The following is a 23,024-nucleotide window of genomic DNA, read 5'->3' on the forward strand; positions in this document are numbered from 1 at the left end:
CCAAACACCCAGCCCCATATGAGACTGCCACCAACTGGGTTTGCTGCAGCCCACAGACCCATGAGGAAACATCCAGGGCCTGGGCTGCTGGGCCCCTGCCCCATAGCTCTGCTCCCTAGGCTCTCCCCACAGCCTCACACCCTGGGCTTCAACAGCCAAAATATTGTCAATAGTTTTCAATATGTATATAGTTTGCCTCATATAAGTGGGTTTTGTACTGTTCTTGGGTGGGGAGGGTGGGAGAGTGGCACTGTTGTTGAGGGAGAGGGATGAGGTGGGGGTTGTGAGGGCGATAAAGTTTTTTTGTTTCACTCATGTGCATGTTCTGAGGGTAGTACTGGGGGTGGGCAGGGTGTGTGCGTGGAGGGGTCTGTGGGTGACAGGGCAGGCAGGCTGGAGTGGGAGTACAGGAGGAGGGGGTCAGGCAGGGTCTCCCACAGCCAGTACTCTGGCCCCCACTAGCAGGTCTGCAGCTGTCTGCAGGGGGAGGGTGGGGGGAGGGCTGCTAGGGCCAGAAGGGCCAGCACCATAGCCAGCAGCAGTGCAAGGCAGGGGCCAGGCTGGAGCAGTGGGGTGCTGAGCGCTGCTGGCAGGGGCAGGGGAAGCCCTGGTGCAGGGAGAAAAGATAGGCAGGGATTTCCTGTATGCTGCCCCTCTGCTGGGCTTGCAGTTCCTGGGTAGGGAAGGGGCTGGCTAGGGATCAGAGCATCCAAGATGGCTGCCAGGTACTGGCAGCTGGCTCTGGATTCAACATTGCTGTTAAGTGCTGGAAGTCATCTGATCAGAGGCTGGAGCTCCCCCTGGTGGGCACAGGGGCACATGGCAAAACTGGTGGGATTTGGGATTAACTTTAATCCCCCAAATCTCTTAATGCACATTATCTTAATGTGCATTAAATTTAGTCGCGCTTATTTGCACGTGTAGATGTGCCTTTTGAGATCAGAACTGATGTAGGGACATGGAAGAAAGAATAATGCTTTTTGTACTTCTACAAAGAGGTATATTTGAATTAGCATGTATGTGGAGTTTGCATAAATTTGAGGAGAGAACACACCAAGTGAAGGCTATCAATGAGGTATCTTAATCTTATTATTTATATTCAAGTTTTTGTTTGCTTAGTGATAACGGTGAATTTAAACAAAACATATGTTTTATATGAAAAATGAATGATGTTGAGCCTTGGGCCTGCAGTGTAAATCTGCCACAGGAAATCGGAGTACATCATGCCAGAAGGTGTCATTTAAAAAAAAAATCCTTATCCCTGCAGTTGCTGCTTGGGATATACAAATTAATTCTCCTCGGAGAAAGAAGGGCAAAGTCTTCCACGCTGTCTGCAGTTTTGCATGTTAAACAGCGCTTGCCTTTTGGATTATACATACAAAGGATCACATTCACTGAAGAACACACAGTTAAGCAAACAAATTAACATTAAATGAGACAGTTTCTTTTCCTAGATATTAAACTTAGGAGCAATTGCTATGATGGTATATTTATTATTCTAAATTTGTACTTAAAAATATGAAGAGAAAATGACATATTGTTTATTATCTGCTTCTGCCCATGATTTCTCAAAGGCCTAAACTGGCCTCAGATAAATATATTTCAGCCTTATCCTTAGGGTGTTGTTAGGTGCTGTGAAACATTAAGTCATGTTTTTGTTAGAATAAACTTTGAGCAGTCACACTTTAAGGCTAAAAGCAGGGGTGGGCAAAGTATGGCCCACAGGATCTGGCCCATCAACTGATTGGATCTGGCCTGTGGGTAGATGCCCACCAATTGACTGTATCTGGCCAGTGGCTGCCCCATGGTGCTCCATATGGGGCTTAGCCCTTTACACTTCTTCCCAGGGCAATCTGTGCTGCACTCCTGCTCATAGCAGCTGACTGCCCTGGCCAGTATGTTCAGCTTTCCAGCAGGGCTTCTCCCTGTGTAGCTGCAGCAGCTGGGGTACTACCTGGCTCTCCTGACCTCCAGTAACTCTTCTTCCTCCTCCTCATGTCCCTGCTATGCCACTTCAGGCAGCAGATTGCATAGGGAAGTGATAGTGGCTATGTGGACAAGCACCAGGCACCACGCATGCAGACAGATAGGGGGGAAGCTACAGCCAGGAAGCTCCTGCTCCATCCCTTGGGGCTTCAGCTCTAGTTCCTTGGCTGCCTTCTACCCACTCAGCCACCCACAGGAGGCTGCTCATTGTGCTGGGTGGGTGGAGCAGGTGGAAGGCGACTGGAGCAGTAGCCCTGCACAATGGGGCAGGAGCCCCCCGACTCTAGCTTCCTACCCACCTGGCTGGGCATCTGCTACCTGGCACATGTCCCATGGCTTGCCTGCATTACCTGCTGCTTAGAGCAGTGCAGTGGGGGCAGGAGAAAGAGGAGAAGCCACTGGAGGTGGGGGGAGCAGAGCAGTACCCAGGCACTACAGTTGTGTGAAATTTCACCAGGTGTTTCATTTTGAAGCTGTTTCAATGTGTTTTGAGCTCAAAACAGTGTAATCCAAATGAAACAAAAGACTTTGAAACAGCTTCAAAGTGAAATGAGGGCACTTGAAACATTTTGTAAGTTTCAAAATGTTTCAAGTTTGGAAGCCAGGCTTGCTGTGGGCCCCTAGGTTGCTGTGAATCCGTGTGGGCTCCCAGATCTGCATATGAGATAACAGCATGCTACTGCTGCTGGCAGGGGACAGCAGCAGCACCAGACTTCCCAGCATTCAGCACAGGCTGCGCCCAGCGCTGGTTCCAGCCAGCAGCAGTACCATGCTGTCATCCCATGCTCAGATCCGGGGGCCACATCCCCTGGGAAGAGTATAGCTAAGCCCTGCAGCCCTCCTGGGGGGCACGGGCCCCCAGATCTGTGCACGGGATAACAGCATGCTGCTGTTGCTGGCTTTCAGACATGGGGCCTAACATGGGTGGTGTGTATTTAACCTGAGTTAAAGGGAACTGTTGCACCCACCCACCCCAATCTTGCAGCAGCCTAACAGTTCAGCATCCATCTGCTCTCCCCTCCCCTTGCTCCCATCCACTCCTGGCCCATCTCTCCCTTCCCCATGCCTTCCTTCACTCATCTGCTACCCAGCTGAACCTAAGAGTGGGGGACCAGTGGTAGTAGGGGCAACACCCTCCCTGCCTACTCCTAGGCTCTCTACAGCCCATGCAACCCTGGATCCAGCTGCCACCAGGAGAGGTGGAGTGAGGCTGACAAGGAGAATACTGTGCTCAGCAAAGCTCCCGCCCCAACTCTTCCTAGGGCACAGAAGTAGCTATCAGTTCTGGTATTCCTGTACATGATTTCCAGGACTCACTGGCCCTGTTATTTTTTAAATAAATCAAACCATCTGAAATAGGTACAGGAAGGAGAAAAATCCTTTCTCATTAATTCCCAACAGTTCTCAGTTCAGAACTGAACTGGCTGCTTAGAAGATCTTGTCTGTCATGCTTAAGTTAAAAAGATAAAGGCTTTGTCTGATGATTTTTTTTGCGTTGTTTGGTTGGTGAGACTAAGGAAAGGCAAGAGGTTGCCTTGAGTGAAGCTGGGATCTTGGCTGCTCCCTTGTAAACTGAAGTATAGGTTCTAGATTGGAACAATGTCATTCCTGGAAGGAAAAAGTTCATTCCCTTCCAAAGGAAGATCTTCAAGGATACTTTGGTTTCCCCCAATTTAAACTGACCAAATGCTATCCTAGGGTGTCTTCACACATGCTCTGGGGGTGGGAGGGTGCTTTAATTAGAATGGCTCTTAGTGGCTGCAATGTCTTATGTATTCAGTATCCTGCACTACAAAATGGTGGTGGTGGTGTTTTAACTAAAATTTGTCCAGTGGCTTTAAAGCAACCTCACCTTCATTTTGAAGTGTGGAGATGCTGAATACATGAGACGTGGAGGTTGATGGAGCAGACTCAATTAATCAAGTCTGTTCCAACATGATGTAATTACAGCACATCAGAGCAGCACCCCAGCACATCTACAGGCACTCCTACAGACTAACAATAAATTACACCAAGAATAAGTATATATACAGAAATCATATCTAAAGATAGTAAAGTTCAGGAGACAAGAACAAAGGTAGATCACAAAGGGTGCATCTACACAAGACATTTACTGCTGTTACCTAATTAGCTCAGCAGTAAAGTCTCAGCATCTACACACTTGGCCCTGTGAGCCTTCAATAAACTAATAAATACCACCACAGGTCTATCCTGCAGAATTTTTTTAGTGTGCACCAATACAAGTGTAGACACTACTGGCTAGCCCCATGCTGGCACACCCTTTTGCCCCAGCCAGCCCCTCCCACAGCACATTGAGCCAGGTAAGAGCAGGCCCAGGCTAGCAGAGTGACCCCAAGGGCCCCCTTCCAGCAGGGCTGCTCTGACCCAGCTCAACGTGCTGCAGTCCCGGGTGCACATGTAAACACGATGCCCTGAAGCAATAAACTCCAGGGTGAAATGCACTGGAGTTTATTGCTTTGAATTAATTGCACATGTAGATGCACCCAGAGAGACTATCAACTGAAGAAGAACCTGTAAATAATTTTCTAGTACAATTCTCAGAGCAAGTTCATTTACTAGATCAGAAGTATGGATAACAACTGAGTGCACATATATGGCAGAGGTAAGAAATGTTGCATTTAAAAAAAATCTCCGATTTACAGGCAGGACAACATTATCTCTTTCCCATTTGTTGTGCACTAACTGTTCTAAAAACATGAAAGACTACTGGGATGCATCAAACAGTACACTATTAAAGGAAGAGAACAAAGGGATTAAACAGGTCAGGAAGACATAGCAGCTTACAGAAGTTGATGCCTGAAGGCAACTGCTACAGACAAGCAAATATCAGCCTTATAATGTCTGATAAAGGAGAGGATTTCAGGCAAAATGAAGGATCTACAAATCTCATTAGGGGACACTATATTCCTTTCTATCCAGGAGGCATGTACAGGTCCAGCTGAATAAGTCACAATAGCTGGAGGCATTGGCGATGCATAGGGGCTGCACATGGGTACACATGCACCCCCAAGTGTGGCAGCACACCCCCTGTGAAAAGGTGCTGCTGACACTGCCAGCAGCGCCTGCAGGTGGTTGCCACTCGCCATCCCCCACCCCACCGACACTGCCGGCGGTGTCTGTGGGCAGTCCGCGATTGCATCTGTGGTGGTTGCCAACCGCCAGTTGGTGCTCACCACCTGCCCCCTCCACCAACAGTACCATGGCCACCTGCAGGAGTTCCCCACTTGCTGCCACTACCAGCAGGAGCTCGCTGTGCCCCCCAAGCCACTAGGGGGCACACGGCGTACATGGCTGGCAGTGGTGGAATTTTTAACAGCTTATGGATGGTACAGTAAAAATTTTTGAGTGATTTTACTATAAAAAGAAAGATACATTTTGCAGCATGTAAAAATATCATTTTGCAAAGATGATATTCTTCTGAATGGTACCTGATACTCTTATAAATATAGTGAGTCATTTTTTATGGGTGATGACAAAAACAACCACCACCAAAAAACTCTTGGTTGCAAGAGAAGCTTATGTCAACACTTGTGGTAGATAAAGGAAAAATATTGAGAATGTAACCATATCTGAGAAGATAAGGGTTTGACATTTAATAACAGAACAAACTTCCAATTCACCTTCCCTATTGGTTGAAGTAATAGTAAGTGGGAAAGAATTTGATGTTTAAAATAAAGGAAGATTAAATGGATAGAAACTTCCTTGACTTATGAATATGTGTTTAAGATTCTACTTAAAGCAGTGGCTCTTAACTTCATTAGACTCAAGGCACGCCTCAGAAAACATAAGCTTTTCACTTTCATTCATTTCTTAACTATAGAAAAATAGAGTGAGTCTTCATTTGCAAAGAATTCAGAAAGACCACTACAGGTTAGAATGTTTTTGACATTATATAGATTCTTATGTAAAACCTCTGGGTTTATCTGGTGAATCATACAGGTGTTTGCATAGCTAGTATTGCACGATACCCTTAAAGGATCTGACAGGATCCCAGGGTGGCACCTTGGTTGAAAATCACTAAGAGGCAGGTTTCTTCCTAGCATTAAGCTTAATAAAAACCTTCAAGAAGGAAGCAATGTGTAGAAGAATGGAAAGATCTGTTGAACCCAGGCTCACACTTTTAGGTAGCAAGCGTCAAGACTGTAAAAACTCCAAACCTTTGCACAAAGAATGTAAACTATCAAGTGTGTGAGATTTACACACAATTCTTCTGGAAGCTGAGCGCACCTGGATGAAAATGTGGCAGTTGCAAGCAGGAATTGCAGTGTTTTGACTTAAAAGAACACGGCAGAACTAAAGAGCATTTTGGTATTATATCAGTACCCAGCAAAGATGGTCTCTGGTCACCTAAATCTGTTATGAAGTAATGAGGGATGTTCTATACAAATAGTTCAGTGGGCTCTTCGATCATAATATCTTCATTATTACCTCTTTAAAAAACTTTATTAAGCTTATCTTACAATGCTTCACCAAGACAGTGTAGTATGACACATAATGGAGATCTCAAACATGTAGAGGAACCTAAGAATAGGATCAAGATCTTCTGAGTCCCATTAGAACGTTTTTACTAAAAGACTTTCTTGCCTGTTTGGAGGGCAAGGGAATTCTGGTTTGCAAGGCCAATACAGTGCAATCAGAATCATGGGAATGTGGACCTCTTTGACCTTCCTAATATTTGAAGTATCATCAAAAAAGGCATGTATCTTGAGCCATCACAGAAAGAAAGCAGAATCCACTCTAAAAGACTGTTTCAATATCTAGAAGGAAATAAATGATTGTCTGAGGAATTTTTCACATTTACAGTATCAGTGAAGATACTCTTTTTTGCCTCTCCAATTTCCTACCTTGATAATCTGATACTTGTGTCAGATGCCATGATGTCTGACCTTCATGCAGTTGGCAGACATATTATATACATACACACATATATACATACTATATATACACGCAGATATAGTAGATAAATTACTATTCTCCTGGGATGAGTTCACAACTTCCTTTTGGATCCATGATGATTCAGATAGGTAGCTACCAACTGACTGGAGGATGCTATAATAAATATAGATGGCATGAGCTGGGGAAGGAAGTAATGAAGAGTATTTTGCCAGAGAGGAAATATCCCTGATATTATAATAGAATATAAATATATATTCTATTATAATATAATATAAAGAATGGGAATGTCCTATAAAGAACGGGAGCTAGTATGAGCTAGCCAGCTGCTGAAGGTGGAATCAATCCTGGTTGTTTGAGATGGAGTGCATTCTTACAATTTCACTGACATCTGATAGAATTTTTCGGCCGGAAAAAGGGATGAAAAACTATACGAGGAAAGATTCTGTTTTGATGCATACTTTCTTCCTTGCAATGTCATTGAGAAAGAATAGTGATTTATTTCTGCCTTCTGTTTGAGGAGGATATTTTTCCAATTTTTTTTTCCTTTTTTTACATCAAGTAAATCCAATAGCCTAAAAAATGGTTAACTAATAACACTAAAATTTGTATTTAAAATCTAGTCCTGTTCTGTAATTATATTTCATATGCACAGACGAAAATAAACTAGGGAAAGTACCTATTAACCTGTTTGCATGTATAATTGCACAAGTTTGATATTACTAGGTAACCTTTGTAAATAGCTAGCTTTGAGTTTATTCAAAGAGCTCAAAATTTTGAATACATAAATAACAATAACAGGAGATACGCATTTGATTTTTTTATTTTGTTCTTTCCTTGTTTCTCGCTGCTAGCATTATTCAGAAAGCCCTGGCTTTATTTGGCCATCCATGGAAACATCTAAAAGATTTGACTCTTATATCATTTGGGTGCAGTAATGAATAAGAACTGACATCAAATATCAATATTATTGGCCCAGCTAAATGGTAGCTGACATCAAGCAGGACTGCTGAAGAGGTAAACAAAATTGAAATTTCGTTTTGGTATAAAAACTGTCTGACATTATTTGTCCTTCAGTAAATCAATGAAAGACCATCCTGAAATGTTGTTAGCATTTCTACGTGGGGAGGGAAAGCTTGATACTGATATTAAGTATGTTTTGTTGTGTTCGGGCCTTTATGACCATAATTCAAGAAATATTACTTATTTAAAGGAAATATGGTGGTTGCTCTCCAAATGTGATGAAGGCAAGGTGTGGAAAAGATCAATTACAAACAGCCAAAAGTGAATGATACCTCTTTCATCTGTTTAAACACAAACATGCATACAGGCACAAGGGATCCAACTTAGTTACAAATCTGTAGTACCTCCATTGAAATAAATGTAGCTACTACAGAGTGATGACAAGTCCTGGCAGATTGAAAACATGCTTTTATTAAGATGAAACATCAAGGTTTTGGGGGGGGGGGGGGAACGCTTTTTTGTGAAATTCCTAATAGGTAATTGTCACATTTTTTCTGCCATTGCAGATCAAAAACATGGATATACAGGGAGTTTGGTTCAAGCCCCTATAACAGCTGGGAAACTGGGGAAGGGATTTGGCCTCCCAGATGCAGTCCATCTGGGAAGGTGAAGTTCTGCCGTCCATGTTAGCCCAGTTATATGCAATCTGCTGTGCTAGTAAGGTTAGTGTGTTTGGGGCCATTCAATCACAACTCTTAAAGGGAATCTGAGCCTACAGTGTAACTTCCAAAGGACACTTTCATACATACATACTTAAATATATGGTTTTGTAAACAACAGTGGCTTCACTTTTGGAGGGCAGTGCTACTTTCTACACATTTGTCTGTAAAATAAAGTGTTGTAGTTACATGGGAGTAAAAAATTCATATTAACTAAAAAAATGTATGTTTCCCATTTGTAAATTATTGAGGGAATTTGCTCAAATCTTCCAAAACAATTTTGCCTCTAGGTACAGAGCAAACCTAGAAAAATAAAGACATTTACAAGCTGTGTTTGAATTACAGGGGAGCTCAGGAGGGCTGAGCCCCTCCATAAGAGGTGAGAACCCCCCCCCATGGGCTGGTCAGTCCTTGGCCTGCCCCATGCCCTTCTAAGCAGCCCAGGCAATGGTGGTTCCTTCTGGCTGCAACCACAATACAGGCAGGGACCCATGAGCACAGCCCCAAACCCAGCCATTTTTTTTGCAGACTCCCCCAGGTGTCAAAGTGTAATCAGAACCCTGCTTACAAGTATCTGACAACATTGTGTTATAACAATTTTGACATAACCAGAACCTGCTAAAATAATGTGAAAGTCTGAGCCAGATATTTTCCAAAGACTGTAACATAGGCATTTTTAAAGAACAGGCCATATTCTCTGGTGCCTAAATAGGAGCTCTTTGGAAATGGGATTTGTTGTAAAAAGTCCAAGGGCTGATGTTAGTTGATGAGCAGACTTGAAAATTTGGATCCTGAGGTCTATCCATCTCTTTTAATAGTAAATACCACCTGTAGTTTCAATAGTGGGGAATATAATTCATTTTTTAAATGTTATGTTAAGTGCATGCTGCTCCAGATTGCATAATAGGAATGTATGTGATACATATTGCAATTATATGTAATTAACATATACTTAGAAATTGATACTACACATGGTGTTTTAGGCAGCTGAAGGGGATAACTGTCAAAAGTGATTAGGTGATTTAGGAGTCTAAGTAAGATTTTCTAAAGAAATTCAGGAACTTAGAAGAAAATGGGGCTTAGGAGCTTCTTGGAAGCTCCTGGCTTTTGGTCATAGTGACTAGGTCATCTGCCCTAGAGCCTATAATCTTGGAACCTGTATTTCCCAAGCCCTGAAGTCCACCAAAAATTCAGACAAGGTTCTTCTGGATCCTTTGGCAAAAGTTTGTCAAATCTGATAATTTTCAAAGGAAAAGTGATGGGTTCGATACCGTTTTCCAATGAAGCTCTGAGCCATCTCTAAGAAGTAGGTGCCCTAACCTCCAATTTTGTTACTGAGGAAAGGGAGAGGAGCAATGTGTGCATGTCTCATTCTACAGAAATTCCATCCTGGGCGTAAGAAATCTTTCCAGTGAAAGGCTTGCTTAAAATGTCAAAGTTTCTGTCAAATCTTTTGTTTTTGACACATCTGCATTTCCTGACCTCCATCCTTCCCAAAAAAAGCCTTGTCAAAAATATCCAAACCAACCCAACTGCTGAGTACCATTAAACACATTAATATTTGAATGGGTATTCAGTAGAGAGAGAAAGATAGAAAAGAATCTTGTGGTGCTATTTTTAGTTAAAAAAAAGTTTCTCTGGCTATGCTGGCCAGCCAATTAGACAAACAAAATATCCGATATCAGCTTCAGTTGCCTAGTCTTCCTAGTACCTGCAATAAAATTATGTAAGTCCAAGCTATATGTATGTATAGCTTCTGAAATAATACTCCTCCCTCAATTTAATCAACCCTGCACTAGCTGTTTCTATCTTTACTAATTCAATCATTGAGAGTGTCAACCAATGATTTCAACCTACAGTTTAATGCCAGCTGTAATATTCTTTATTAAAATAACATGCTTATCTGGAAGATTATCAGCATCCAGTTCCCCAGCTTCCTGTTAATTATTGTAGGTCATGTAGGGGATTCAAGTCTCTTAGAATACTTGCAGCACAGAGGCCATCCTGTACCTGTCCTTGCTGTAATAAAGCTCTCACTCACCATTAAAATTACTGTAAATAGTTACCTAGACTCTATTATGTCTAGGTCACCATGCTGCAAAATACTGAAAGGCAAGGTTAGGTAAATGTTCAATAGCATTTAAAAATATGGAGTGGAGACAATCTTGGGTTTGGGGACTTGGGTAGCCTTCCCTAAAGTGAGGAATAAACCTGACTCTACTAAGTTTTAATAGAAGAGCCCCTAAGGTTTCTTTCCAGTCACACAGGAGATTGGCAATAGGAGGCAGTGGAGCAGCCGCTGCTTTTAGTCAAAGGAGACTATTCAGAGCTTCCTATTACTCAATATCCTGAAATGAAATAATAGAAAGAGTAGGATGGGCACTCGGAACAACTACTAAGAGATGCATCAAGAATGAGAAAAGGGAATGAGTCCCTTCTCTCGTATGAACCACCACTTCCGTCACCACGTGTGTGCCTGCCTAAGAATTAACAACCCTTCAAGACGAGAGTGGGGTGCGTAGGAAGGATGGGGTAAACAGAAAGGTCACCAGTTTCCTTTCCTTTTGCTGAGGCAAGCAGACCTACTTGAACTTCTTTACTGCATGCAGTAAAAAAACCCTATTTTTTGGGGTAATGTGACTGGGGCTATCTTTTCCTCTACCATTAACTGAAAATGTTATAGCATCTTCTTTTCCCTTTACTCCTTTAGTTACAGTGAATCCTGGAGGGGCTTATAATCCTCATAAGGAGGATCATTCCTAGTTTGGAGCTTGGTTCTATGTTTTAAACATGCCTCTCATGCATTTTGGACCACTAAAATCAATAGGTTTCCTAAACCAGCTTCAAAAGGCTTTGGATCAGGGCTGTTAAGCATATAGTATGCTGGTTTGTGAGATGCATAATGCTCTCCCAGGAGGTTTATCCAATAAAGGGACACAGGCTTCTTCAGATGTGACACAGTTGCATTTTCTCAGTAATCCCACAAAAAAGGGTGCAAAATATCTTTTATAGATAAGAACAATACATCAGCAATTCAGGAAATAATTAGGTCAGCACAAAATGTCATCTAAACAAATTAACCCTATGATCGTGCTAAAAAGTATAGCTCAGAGAAATCTTGCACTGAGAGAAACAGAACTTGGCCACAGGGATGAGGCTTTATTATAACCATTACTGAAATTACTCTGGTCATTGTGCGTGTGAGGCACACACATTATGAAATGTTTCTACAGGTAGATCCAACATTGCTATTCATGCAAGTCATTTACAAGAGAGGAACTTGGAAATAAATTAAACCTTCACAGTTAGAACTTACTCTCATGTTGAATGTGGCATGATTGCATGAATGCAGATGACCATAAAAAGTATGAGCACAAAGACCCTAGGAAAGAAAACAAAAGAAAATAATCAAATGGGTTATAGAACATCCTTATAAATACAGAGAGCTTGTTTGTTTTGTCATGCGCAAGCACAGGTACATGCTATTTGGTGTGTTAAAAAATTAGCTTTTGCAGGCACAAAGTGAAAAAAAAAGTTCAATATAGATGAGGATACATATCTTCATTCAGGATTGCAGATAATAGAAAATATGTTAAATATAATGCTAATAATAACTTACAAAGATGTTATGTACAAGCCATATGACATTATGGAAATAGAGTTCAAGCTTCTTAAAAAGTGCTTTAATAATGATTCAATATAGTGTAGAGTCTTTTTAGACATTACATACACCCCTTTACCATCTTTATGAATAAATCGCCAGCATGAAAAAGACTGCATGTATGCCAGCCTGATCTTTTGCAGGAGCTCTAATTTCCCTTTTCCAAACACCCAAAGTAAACCCCTCCCCCCTTCTGCTTCAGTCTAATACTGGGGATATTTAGCAAACTCAAGGATCAAGACATATCTCCTTCCCTGTGAAGGATTGATAGTCCCATGATCCATGGTTTTTGCTGGTCATCTGCAAGAACCAAGAAGGAATATTTGTCTTCCCAACTTTCTTGAAGCATAACTTACAGCATTACTATGGGAGTATTTTTTAAAGTGGTACTGGCTAACGGTGTTTTTTGCTGACATTTAGAAATATCTCAGGTATTGGTGGGAGGGTCTTGTTCTCCCACTCAGAATCATATTGATTGATCAATTTGGGGTCAGGAAGGAGTTTTTACCCAAGTCAGACTGGTAAAGGCTCGGTGGGGGTTCTATCCTCTATAGTGTGATGCCTGGTTTTCTTCCTGGGATCCTCTGAGCATATATTGACTAATAACTTCTCTGCCATTGCTTTGGCAGGTCCTTGGTGAAAAATAACTCCAAGGATATAAAATCTAGTTCATGTTCTTGCAGCACTGTCTACCTACACTGTCACTCTACACTGCATTCCTACTGGGGCACCAACTTATATTTCCAAACTTTTTTTGTAATAGTAATGGAAAACATACTTGGTTCCTGTAAAATAACTTACTGCATGACAGGATGAAATGGTCCTGCATAGCAACACTGAAAAAGTAAACTCAGAGGTGCTTTCAGTTTTGTTATACAATATATCATAAACAGAAATGAAATTTAATCGCTAATAATAGTTCAAAACAATCTAATATACTCTTCCAAATTTAAAATTTGACTATTCCCTTCAACAATCCCAGGAGAGCTAAGATGTCTACTCTAATTGCATATATAAAATCTATATAACCAAACCTGCAAACAGTAACTGCTGAGCAGTACAGCTTGCTACCGTGAACAGCAACATTGAAATCAAATGGTAATTAGTGTTTTCTGGAAGAGACTTTATGTTAAGAAAATGTTGAGTTTTCAAAGTTAAGCACACAAAACTAAGTCACTAATGACAATAAACCATCTCACTCAGGGCTGTACATTTTGCTTTCCAATCTTTTTTATCATTTGATTGGGTAGTAGTTCATAATTAGAGTCCTCTTTCAAGGTACAGTTCATCTATATGCAGGCAGTCAGTATAAGGTTCAGGCTTAAAATTCATTTAAGTAAATATTTTGAATAGCCTTTGTACAGAGATGAATTTTACCCTCAGCTTGCTGACTAAGCCATTAGGGGTGAATGAGCCAGGAGTTTCAAAACACAGCCCTTCGTGGGGCTGTCATAGCAATGGTATGGCTTTGCAAAATCTTTTTGGAAGAGTGCCTTTACAGTTTGTATAACTTGGCTGCCACAATGTGAAAAATACATTTTAAATGCCTAAAACCTGCTTCTACTAGGTTTGCAGTAATATTCCCTGCTGAAGCCTAGGTGCAGTCAGAGCCATTGCTGAACTCATAGGGTATGTGCAGACATTTGCCGCAACTGATCTACGATCATTCAGCTTGCTTTAAGCTGCATGATCATCAGGGATCCTGGTTTTCCCTGATAAATAAATCACAAATTCTCTAATAAACCCCCCAAATCAGTGATTAAAATGAAAGGTCTCTCACTCCCCACCACAGCCCCCCAACCCTGCTGGTGCCCCTCACTCCCCACCCCTACAACTCCCTGCCCACCCCACCCAGCCCTGCGGGTTGGTGGCCCTTAGCTGCCAGGGCTATTGGGCCAAGGACCCAGGTCCAGAGCCCCCTGTCCTCAACAGGAGGTGGCAGCTGCTGCAAGACAGTGGAGCCTGGCTCCCCCACTGCTACCTGCCTGCTGTGGCCTTGGCTGGAGGGGGGGGGTAGGGGATGGCTCCCTGCTGCTGAGTGCACTCCCGGGGGAAGCAGGGGGACCTGTGCCCCCCAGATCAGTGAATGGGGTGGGAGCAGGGGTAGGCAAAGGCTGCCCACTGTGGGCTCAGACTTCCATCCTGCTTTCCTCCCCTGGGACCTCCACAGCCCAGCGGGTGTGACCCAGTGCTGCAGGGAATAGTGAGGCTGTGCAGGGAAGCTGCTTGCCACTGTGAGCTCCATGCTGCCGTGGTGAGGTGCCCCCTGCATGCGCAGCAGCAGTGAGGGGCACAACCCCATACTGCCACCCCCGCTGCTTTCACGCATGCAGGGGACACCTCGCAAGGGCACCACAGAGCTCCCAGTGATAAGGAGGTCAGTGTGCATTCCCACTGTTCCCTGTCATGCTGGGTTTCACTCACTGGGCTGCAGAGGCCCCAGGGGAGGACAGCAGGGTGGGGAGTTCAAGCCCACAGTGGGCAGCCTGGACCTGCTCATGCCCTGTGCACAGATCTTGGGGGTATGGGTCCCTCCTGTCCCCCAGGAGTGTGCACAATGGTAGGGAGCCATCCCTACTTCCTACGCCCTTGGACAGCTGTCCACAGCCCCATCCCACTCCCCACCAGGGCTGTGTGGCTATGCATTGTGGCCCTGGGTCCCAAGCCACACTTACTGCCCAGCTGGACAGCAGCACCAGCCCCAGCCTTGCCCAACTCCCTCTCTATGGGGGCCTCAATCCCTCTCCCACTTACCTATGGGAGCTGCTCTCCAGGCTGCCTGGTGGCCATGTGCATATACATACACATGGTGCCCACTGCCTGACTGCCTTCCTCCCACTCCCAGTTCCTTGCGGTTCCCCAGGGTGGAACTCTGCCAGCCTCCAAACAGGTCTTTGCAAAACTGCAAAATCCTGGGGTTTCTCTATTAAAATGAGAAATCCACATTTTCCTCTGGTAAATGAGGAATCTGTGTTTTTCTCTGTTTTCCTGTGGGAAACTAAAAACCTGGATCCCTGATGATCATTGCTCAGGAGCAGCCTGTGTACATGTTCACTATGAGAACCAAATCTAAGTAGGTTTGGGGAGAAGGGCATGTAGAACTGGGGAGGGGCCAGCAGATCCACAGAATTGGGGGTGTTGGCAGAATCAGGAGGGCTAGTGGGTTTTGGTGGAGGAGGTGGGTGTGCATTGCGGGGGGTGTTTGTCTTAATGTGTGAAGGGAGTCAGGGGGGCTAAAGATAGCCTGGTCAGGCTGGGGGGCTAGGAAGAGCACAGTCTTGGGGCTGGGGCAAGTGGCTGGACTTTCCCAGCCCTGGGGCTGCATTCTGAACACCTGAAGATATTTGGTAGATCAGGGCAACCTGTTCCAGATTCAACTTAGATCACCTCCTTAGGTGATCTAATTTAGATCACGATGGTGATTTTTTGCCCAATTTAACCTCCCCGAATGTCTGAATAGATCAGGACTTAGATAAACTAAACCCTATTTAGGTCGATTTAAATGTAACGTCTATACATACCTACAGGGTATGTCTGTACCAGATCTTTGACACATCTTGACCCACCAAAAAACAAGTCTGCCTTCCCATTCCTGTACTATGTGCACCTAAACTCTAACAACCAGGCAGAGCAGATGGGTGGAGGAGGGGGCAGAGAGCAGCACTGGTGCACAAATTCAGCACCCTTCTGAAGAATGGGTGTCAGGAACAGTAGCAGTGAGTAGGCAGGGCTCAGCAGGGAAGAACTGAATCTAGGATTTAGTTCAGTAAGGATGAATTTCTTTGCTCACCCAAAAGATTTTATGCCTTCTCTGGCTGAGGACTGAGGTGGCACAATTGATGTAAAGATTGTTTGCATTGCAGCACTTTACACTCGCTGGTTTATTGACAGTTCTTTTTGCCACCAAGAAAACAAATCTGTATGCTAGATATTTCATTGAACCACTCCTTTTACAAGAGTGGTAGAAGCACATATTTGAAATGCAGTACTGAATCTCATTGAGGGAAAGGATCGGAAAAAGAACAGAGCCTGCATCAATATTTTGAAGGATTCTCTATTTCAGGTACACTATGTTCCCCTGACATCATTGTCAAGATCTGAAAGAGCATCCTGTGATTGGGGACCCAAGAGTAAAAAGAAAAAAAAAAAAAGAGAAAGCGAGAGAGGGAGCACAATATTTAATATAGGGGTCTGCACTTATAAAAGAGATGTAACTTTATTCAGTTTTTCCCTAAGGTATCTACTATATCTGCAGGAGTATAGTAGTAATTGATAAACAGAACCATTGATCCTTGGTATTTCTAAAATGTAGGTTTGTAAACCCATGGTTAGATATCTTCTATTCTCTTGAGATTCTGCTCAGTAACCACTTGCTGGGCATATCTACATGAGACACAACTGCATGGTGGTTACTGTGCATGTATTTAGTACTTGATTATACAAGTACTCATGCAGATCATGCATTAACCAGAATTATTGCACAGTAGCTCTGGTGAACATCTTTTAGTGACACTACTGCACAGTAGCGTATTAATACTGTTAGTGCTGCGACATGCTACTGTGCGGTATTATTTGGCTACTGTGCAGTCGGTATCTTGTGTAGAAGTGCCCCCTGTTTATGAAAGTTACAGGCATAAAAATACATCAGCAGCATTCATTGAAAGTAAACAAGTATTGAAAGTCAAGCCTTGGCTGAAAAAAAACACTTCTATATTTCCTTATTTCAAAATCTTTAACTAATATTATAAGCAGCTTTTAAAAACAACACAGAAATGCCCTGTGGTGCCTGTTGAACTCTCAGCTTTTGCTAAACCTAGATGTTAACTGCCTTTCTGGTGAAATATCTGAGACGCTGATGAAAAAACAGTTTAGCTCAAAAGAAAAAGTGGCTTTAGAATGAAGTTTGCCCTTTTCTGGGGGAATGAAAATCTTCAACAGGTAAGCTTGAAGCAAGCATCTTGAAGCATTTAAACAAGGAATCCAAGTTCAAATAATTTTCTAGGTATTACTTGTACCAGAAGTCAGATATTTCATAACCGATAATGACATTCTTATCTTATTCTCAAAGTTTTGCCTCCCTGTTAAGTGAATCAAACAAAAATAGGGCAGCTTAAAGAGAGTTTTAATCTGCATTCTGTGTTTCTTTGCATCTGTACAATTAGTTAGCCAATTAACCGATTAAGATGGCAGTTGGACTTTTCTAATATGTATTCATTTGCTGGTTTAACAAAAATGTATGGATACATTATCAATTTATATAAGTATGAAAAATATTGCCTTTTGCAGGCTTTATAATAATATTACTCAGTTATTTGTTAGCCAAGATACATTGAAATAGTTTCTATATTTAGAACATCATAATTTAGAACATCATAATACAGGTGACAGATTCCTAAAAAGACTGTATGTTTTACCAGACTGAGAAGTTTTTTTGATAAATACGTTATAACAGGTTGAGTGAAATATACCATGTGTATGCAGTAGATCTTTCTTTTCTAAATTTATCCTTCATGATCTTTTAGATGTGTACATCCAAGCAGGCTTTTTAAAATACCGTTGACTCCAATAAAAACATATATACAATGTCTTGGATCACCTAGGCACTCTAACGCCTTGAAGAAATGCATAAACCTGCAAGAACTACTGAGTGCACTCAAAAAAGTATTTACACAGCACAGAAGTCGTCAATAAGTTTGGTCACTGATTTTTAAGAAAACAGCTTTCATGCCTATTTTTCTGAAACTTTAATCTGACACGGGTGATTCTCAAGTAGAGGGTGGGATTTCTGATCGTGCATATTAGAAGAAAAGAGATTTTTAGATGTAGATAACCCATCCTCCAGCCTATAAAAGCAGTTACACTAGTAGTTGTGGCTTTCATCTGGAATGTGAGAAATCCAGTTTGAAGTCCCTGCTCTGTCTAGTTCTCACCATGGACTTCAAACTGAATCGTCTACATTCCAGGTGAATACCATGTCTACTAGACTATAGGCTGTTGTGGGGCATGCCTTGCAACCTCTCCTTCTGGAGCTGCTGCCTTTGGTATAGTTTCATTAAATATTAACTTGAGCAGGAACCTGAATCTGAGTCTCTCACGTAACAGCTGAGTGCACTAACCACTGGGCCATTTGTTATTCTGGATGCTGGCTGTTGCAATGATAAGAACTGCTAGGTTGCAGGCATATCCTGGGAATATCATAACGTGCTGACCACTTTGAAAGAACTGGGAGGTGTCAAAGCCATAAGTGGGTAAGAATCGATTGTAAATAGTCTCTATTGAGTATCTCCTTAATCAAGGAGTAGCTTCCTGAGGGGGTTTGGAAATTGGCAATATAGTCAAGGAATGCACATAAAAGATTAAAATGGTAACAGTCTGATATGGAAGAAAAAGGAACAATATCTAGCTGTGTGACTACACGTGTGTTAGCCAGCGATTGGATGGTTTGAACAAGAATGCCACATATACTCAAATCCAAGCTGAGGGTTTTTTCCCCATTCAACCTGGGGAAAAAGTAACTTTGCTTTAGATTTGAGTACCAGCCCGGGCCAGGCAGTTGCTGTGGCTCTGGCTCTGGCTCCAACTCCATCCCCAAACAAGGGGAGACCACAGGGTGCAGGCTTTGGGGAGCACAGGGGACACTGCTTGGTGTGCATCCCAGGGGGAGTGCAAAGAAGCTGCTGCAGCTTTAACTCCTGCACCCACCACTGCTCCCTGGTCAGGGACAGAGTCATTGTATGCTCTGTGTCCTGAGCCAAAGCCAGAGCCAGAGCCACCATACTGGGCAACCTGCAGAGGGGAAAGCATAGTGGAAGGCAAGTAGCAGTGGGGGCAGGCACCTAGGGGGAGGGGAAGGGGACACCCACTGAAGGTGGGCAAATAGCATGGAGGCAAGTGGGAGAGACAAGGATCAGGAGGCAGGCTGCCTGCCCCCTGCTGCTTGACCCATGCTGCTGCCTTCCCCACTGCAGCTGTTGGGGGATGACAAATTTAAGATAACCCTCTATTAATTAGCTTCTATACATGAAATGTTATAACTAGTTTATATTTTTTCAAAATACAGAATCTAATTATTGGAGGAACATCTTAAATTCAAAGTCATCTTGCCTATGGGTCAATATGATATCTGTATAAAGTTGCATGGCCCCAGAAGAGCTTTGGATGTTTGTACCCTGGCATTTACCCCTCCTGCCAGCTGAGATGACCAACCAACTAACACTGAATAAAGGCTATTTGGTTTCTAGCTGGTAGCTTTTACTCATTTGTAAACATGCAGTACTGAGCCTGGAATAAGTGTCCCTGGAAACCGAAACACTGGAGTGTTTTAATCTGTCTCTGGTTTTATTTTTGCCAACAAATTTTGGTCCTGGCTTCAAACTGATAAACAAAAGCATATTTTTTAAAAACTGCTAAAGTTTTTTAAAAGGTCTGAAAAAATACTTCCTGCTTTCAGTTATACCTGTTGGTACTTTCACTGTCATTGTGTTCTGACAGCAAGTTCAAAGGAATATACATGTGCAAATGAGCGTATGCATTATGTTCAAATAAATATAGGCCTTTCCACATTCAAAATTAAAGTCCTAAATCTATTAGTTCCTCCTTTAAAAATAAAGATAAACAAGTATTGCATTTCACTTATTTGGTATTTTTCATCTCAGCCTCTCAAACCACTTTAGAAATAAGACTCATATGATGTAGGCAAGCAGTAATTTACTTCACTTTCCAAGTGGAGTAATTGAGACAAGGCAACAAAGTGACTCGCCTAATTTCACACAAAATAACTGTAGTAAAGTTGAGAATACAACTCAATTCTCTCAGCTTCTAGTCTCATGTATAAACCACAATACCAGCATCCCCTTCAACAGAAAAAAAGTTTGTTGGTGAACTGCTTGGGTTGGGGATTTAAGCATGCAAACATTAGTAAAATCAAAATTAAACTATAGCAAAATTAAGATATAGCTCTGCCTATCTGATGGACTTGCTGCCTGTTAGAGCACCCTTGAGCATATGGTTCTTTTCTGGAAAGCCTGCTTTCTAAACCAGAAACACTCTAGCTGCTTCTGTGTAGTACATGGGATAGCTAACTAGCACTGAGGATGACTGACATTGCCAATGAACCCACCCCCAACGTAATTAAACTGTCCAAGCAGCTACAACTATACTACCTCCAGTTTAGAAAGCAGTCTGCCCATATCAGAGCAGCATGCCTGAGGGTGCCGCTGCTGGCGACAGTAAATTAACTATGTAGACATAGCCATTAATTCTGTAATATTACACATAAAAATAATGGCCCAACATTGAATCAGCACATACATTAATTTTGGTAATATCATTATTACAGATAGTGAAGGAACTAAAGAAACCTTGCTTTAGGGACATTTGATTCAGAATTTTCTCACTTTTGTGCATTTCAATTTTCACCTTAATGCAGCATTAATGTACATTTTATAATGAGCACATTTCTAAGATAAGAACATTCAAACTCAATCTTCTTAACTGGGAAGAAAAAAAATATATTTCCAGACCTAGACCTTCTATGCTGAGTCAGTTCAAAGTGAACCTTAAAGGCTCTCCTATAAAACCCTAAAAAGGGGGTTTATAAAATAGAAATGCTGACAGACCACATTCATGCCACTATAATATAACCTGACTCCAAGATAAATGTTTCATGAATTAAGAAAGTTGAAAAAGCTTTTCTGTTCAGCTTTGTTCTTGAGATGAAAGTGAATTATCTTTTTGTCTTCTACCAACACTTGGGTTTCTAACACTGCAGTCTGCTAAAACCCTTAACTAGAGGCAGTATTTGAATACAGACATGACCAATTGGGATTCTCTCCTCAGTGAACTCCTACAAGCTTCATTAACTCTAAACCAATTGGTTAAAAAAATTGCATAAGGAATAGATATGGAGGAAATACAATTTTGTGACCTATTTACTAATCATTTACAGAGTTTCTTTGCATTATTTAACAATAACAAAAAACAAGAATTCTTCCCCATAAGGTTTTAAAAATAGATGTAAGAAAAGCAGACTGCTAACAATTGGGCCCTGAGGCTGTCTTTAGAGATGGAAAGCTCGAGTGCCAAAACTGCAGCATCTTTCCTCAAGCAGTGTTGTCAATGTTTAGACAGGGTCAACTGAATTCAACCCTTCTGAAAATGAAGATTTTACGTTGTTTATCAGGTGTCTATAATGCAGCTTACTTTGCTACGATGGCTGCTGAATCAGTTGACCCTCTCTGCATCCTTCATCCTACTGTTTCCAACAGCGCTTGACAGGGCTAGACAGGGAGCCATTTTTTTAACCCCAGTACTCATTTATCTATAGTAGTCTCATTATTGGGTCAATACATGAGCAGGATTCCTTCAATCATTCCACACCAGATCAATTTAGAAAAAAGGGGCCACCTATGTACGACACCAAAATGTGAGGTCACCACAGACTTTCCCCTTCATAATATGATTATCTCCCCCTTTTTTATGCATCTTGACTAGCCACAAAATATTTAATATTACTGACATTTAAATCAGCATTATACTTTAGCATTATACACTTTTAAAATGATTCCAGTCTTCTTGACGTCACCATTTCAGATGAACAAATGAGACATTACTGCACTGGTCTTTACTTAATTCAGATTTTTTTCATTAACCTTTCAACTGGAAGAGCTACAGATTTTGATTGTTTAATCTGAACCTTAGCCCGGCAAGTCTGCTGCTTCCCGGGGGCCCGCATCCGGGACATTACGGAGAGGATCCCAAAGCTCCTTAAACCCACAGACCACTATCCCATGCTCCTTATTCATGTGGGCACCAATGACACTGCTCGGAGCACTCCCAGCCAGGTCATGAGGCGCTACAGGGATTTGGGAGCGGGGCTTAAGGGTCTGGGGGCACAGGTAGTGTTCTCGTCGATCCTCCCAGTCTCAGGCTATGGGCTGAGAAGGGACAGGAGGATCTATGTGGTCAACCAAAGACTGCAGCGCTGGTGTCGTCAGGAAGGCTTTGGCTTTCATGACCACAGCCCGCTCTTTGGCGAGAGAGGCAGCGAGCTGCTGGGAAGAGATGGCCTCCACCTCTCTCCCCTAGGGAGGAGGCTCTTCTCAGCCAGACTGGCTGACCTGCTCCACCAGGCTTTAAACTAAGCCCGTTGGGGCACGGGGGGACTACCACCATTGCTGGCCCGCTGAGCAATCCTTGCAAAGCCAGCAGATCACGGCGCTTCAGGGAGCCCACCCCTGCCCCAGCCCTGGTAAAATCTGTGTGCAAGGAAGGAGCCCCCCAGGGGGCACTTGCCTGCCTGTACACTAATGCCAGGAGCTTGGGGAATAAGCAGGAGGAGCTCATCCTCCTGCTCAGTGCAAACAATTACGATGTCATAGGGATAACGGAGACCTGGTGGGACTCCACCCATGACTGGACCACGGGGATAGATGGCTATACCCGGTACAGGAGGGATCGTGTAGAGAAAAGGGGCGGGGGGGGTAGCTCTCTATGTTAAGGAAAACTACACATCCCTGCAAGCTGATATTGGCGACCAGTCTTCAAAGAATCAAAATAAGGACTTTAAACAAAAGGCCAGGGACACATCTCAAGGTAGCATTAGCTCCACCAATTGCAACCAGTTACAGCAGGGATGCATTTAACCCTCCCCGCCTCCTCAGCTCCTGATCTATTTATTAAACATTTCCCCAAATCAAAGCCACATGCACAAAACAGAATGCAAGTAAGGGGGATATATTTTTGTTATTGACACCAAGATAGGACAACAAGGCCACATCCCC

The 23,024-nt window shown here is 42.7% G+C and overlaps 1 protein-coding gene across 1 annotated transcript in view; it reads right to left on the reverse strand.

Moving 5' to 3' along the window:
* Window positions 1-23,024, reverse strand: part of LOC102373348 (sperm-associated antigen 16 protein) — a 723,196-nt gene that overhangs the window by 27,598 nt on the left and 672,574 nt on the right. The window contains exon 10 of the mRNA XM_006034344.3: window positions 11,899-11,964. Coding sequence (XP_006034406.3) covers window positions 11,899-11,964 — 66 coding nt within the window. The remainder of the gene's footprint in view (window positions 1-11,898; window positions 11,965-23,024) is intronic.

The sequence above is a fragment of the Alligator sinensis genome, unplaced genomic scaffold (assembly GCF_000455745.1).
Source record: "Alligator sinensis unplaced genomic scaffold, ASM45574v1 scaffold1203_1, whole genome shotgun sequence".
NCBI classification, from domain to species: domain Eukaryota; kingdom Metazoa; phylum Chordata; order Crocodylia; family Alligatoridae; genus Alligator; species Alligator sinensis.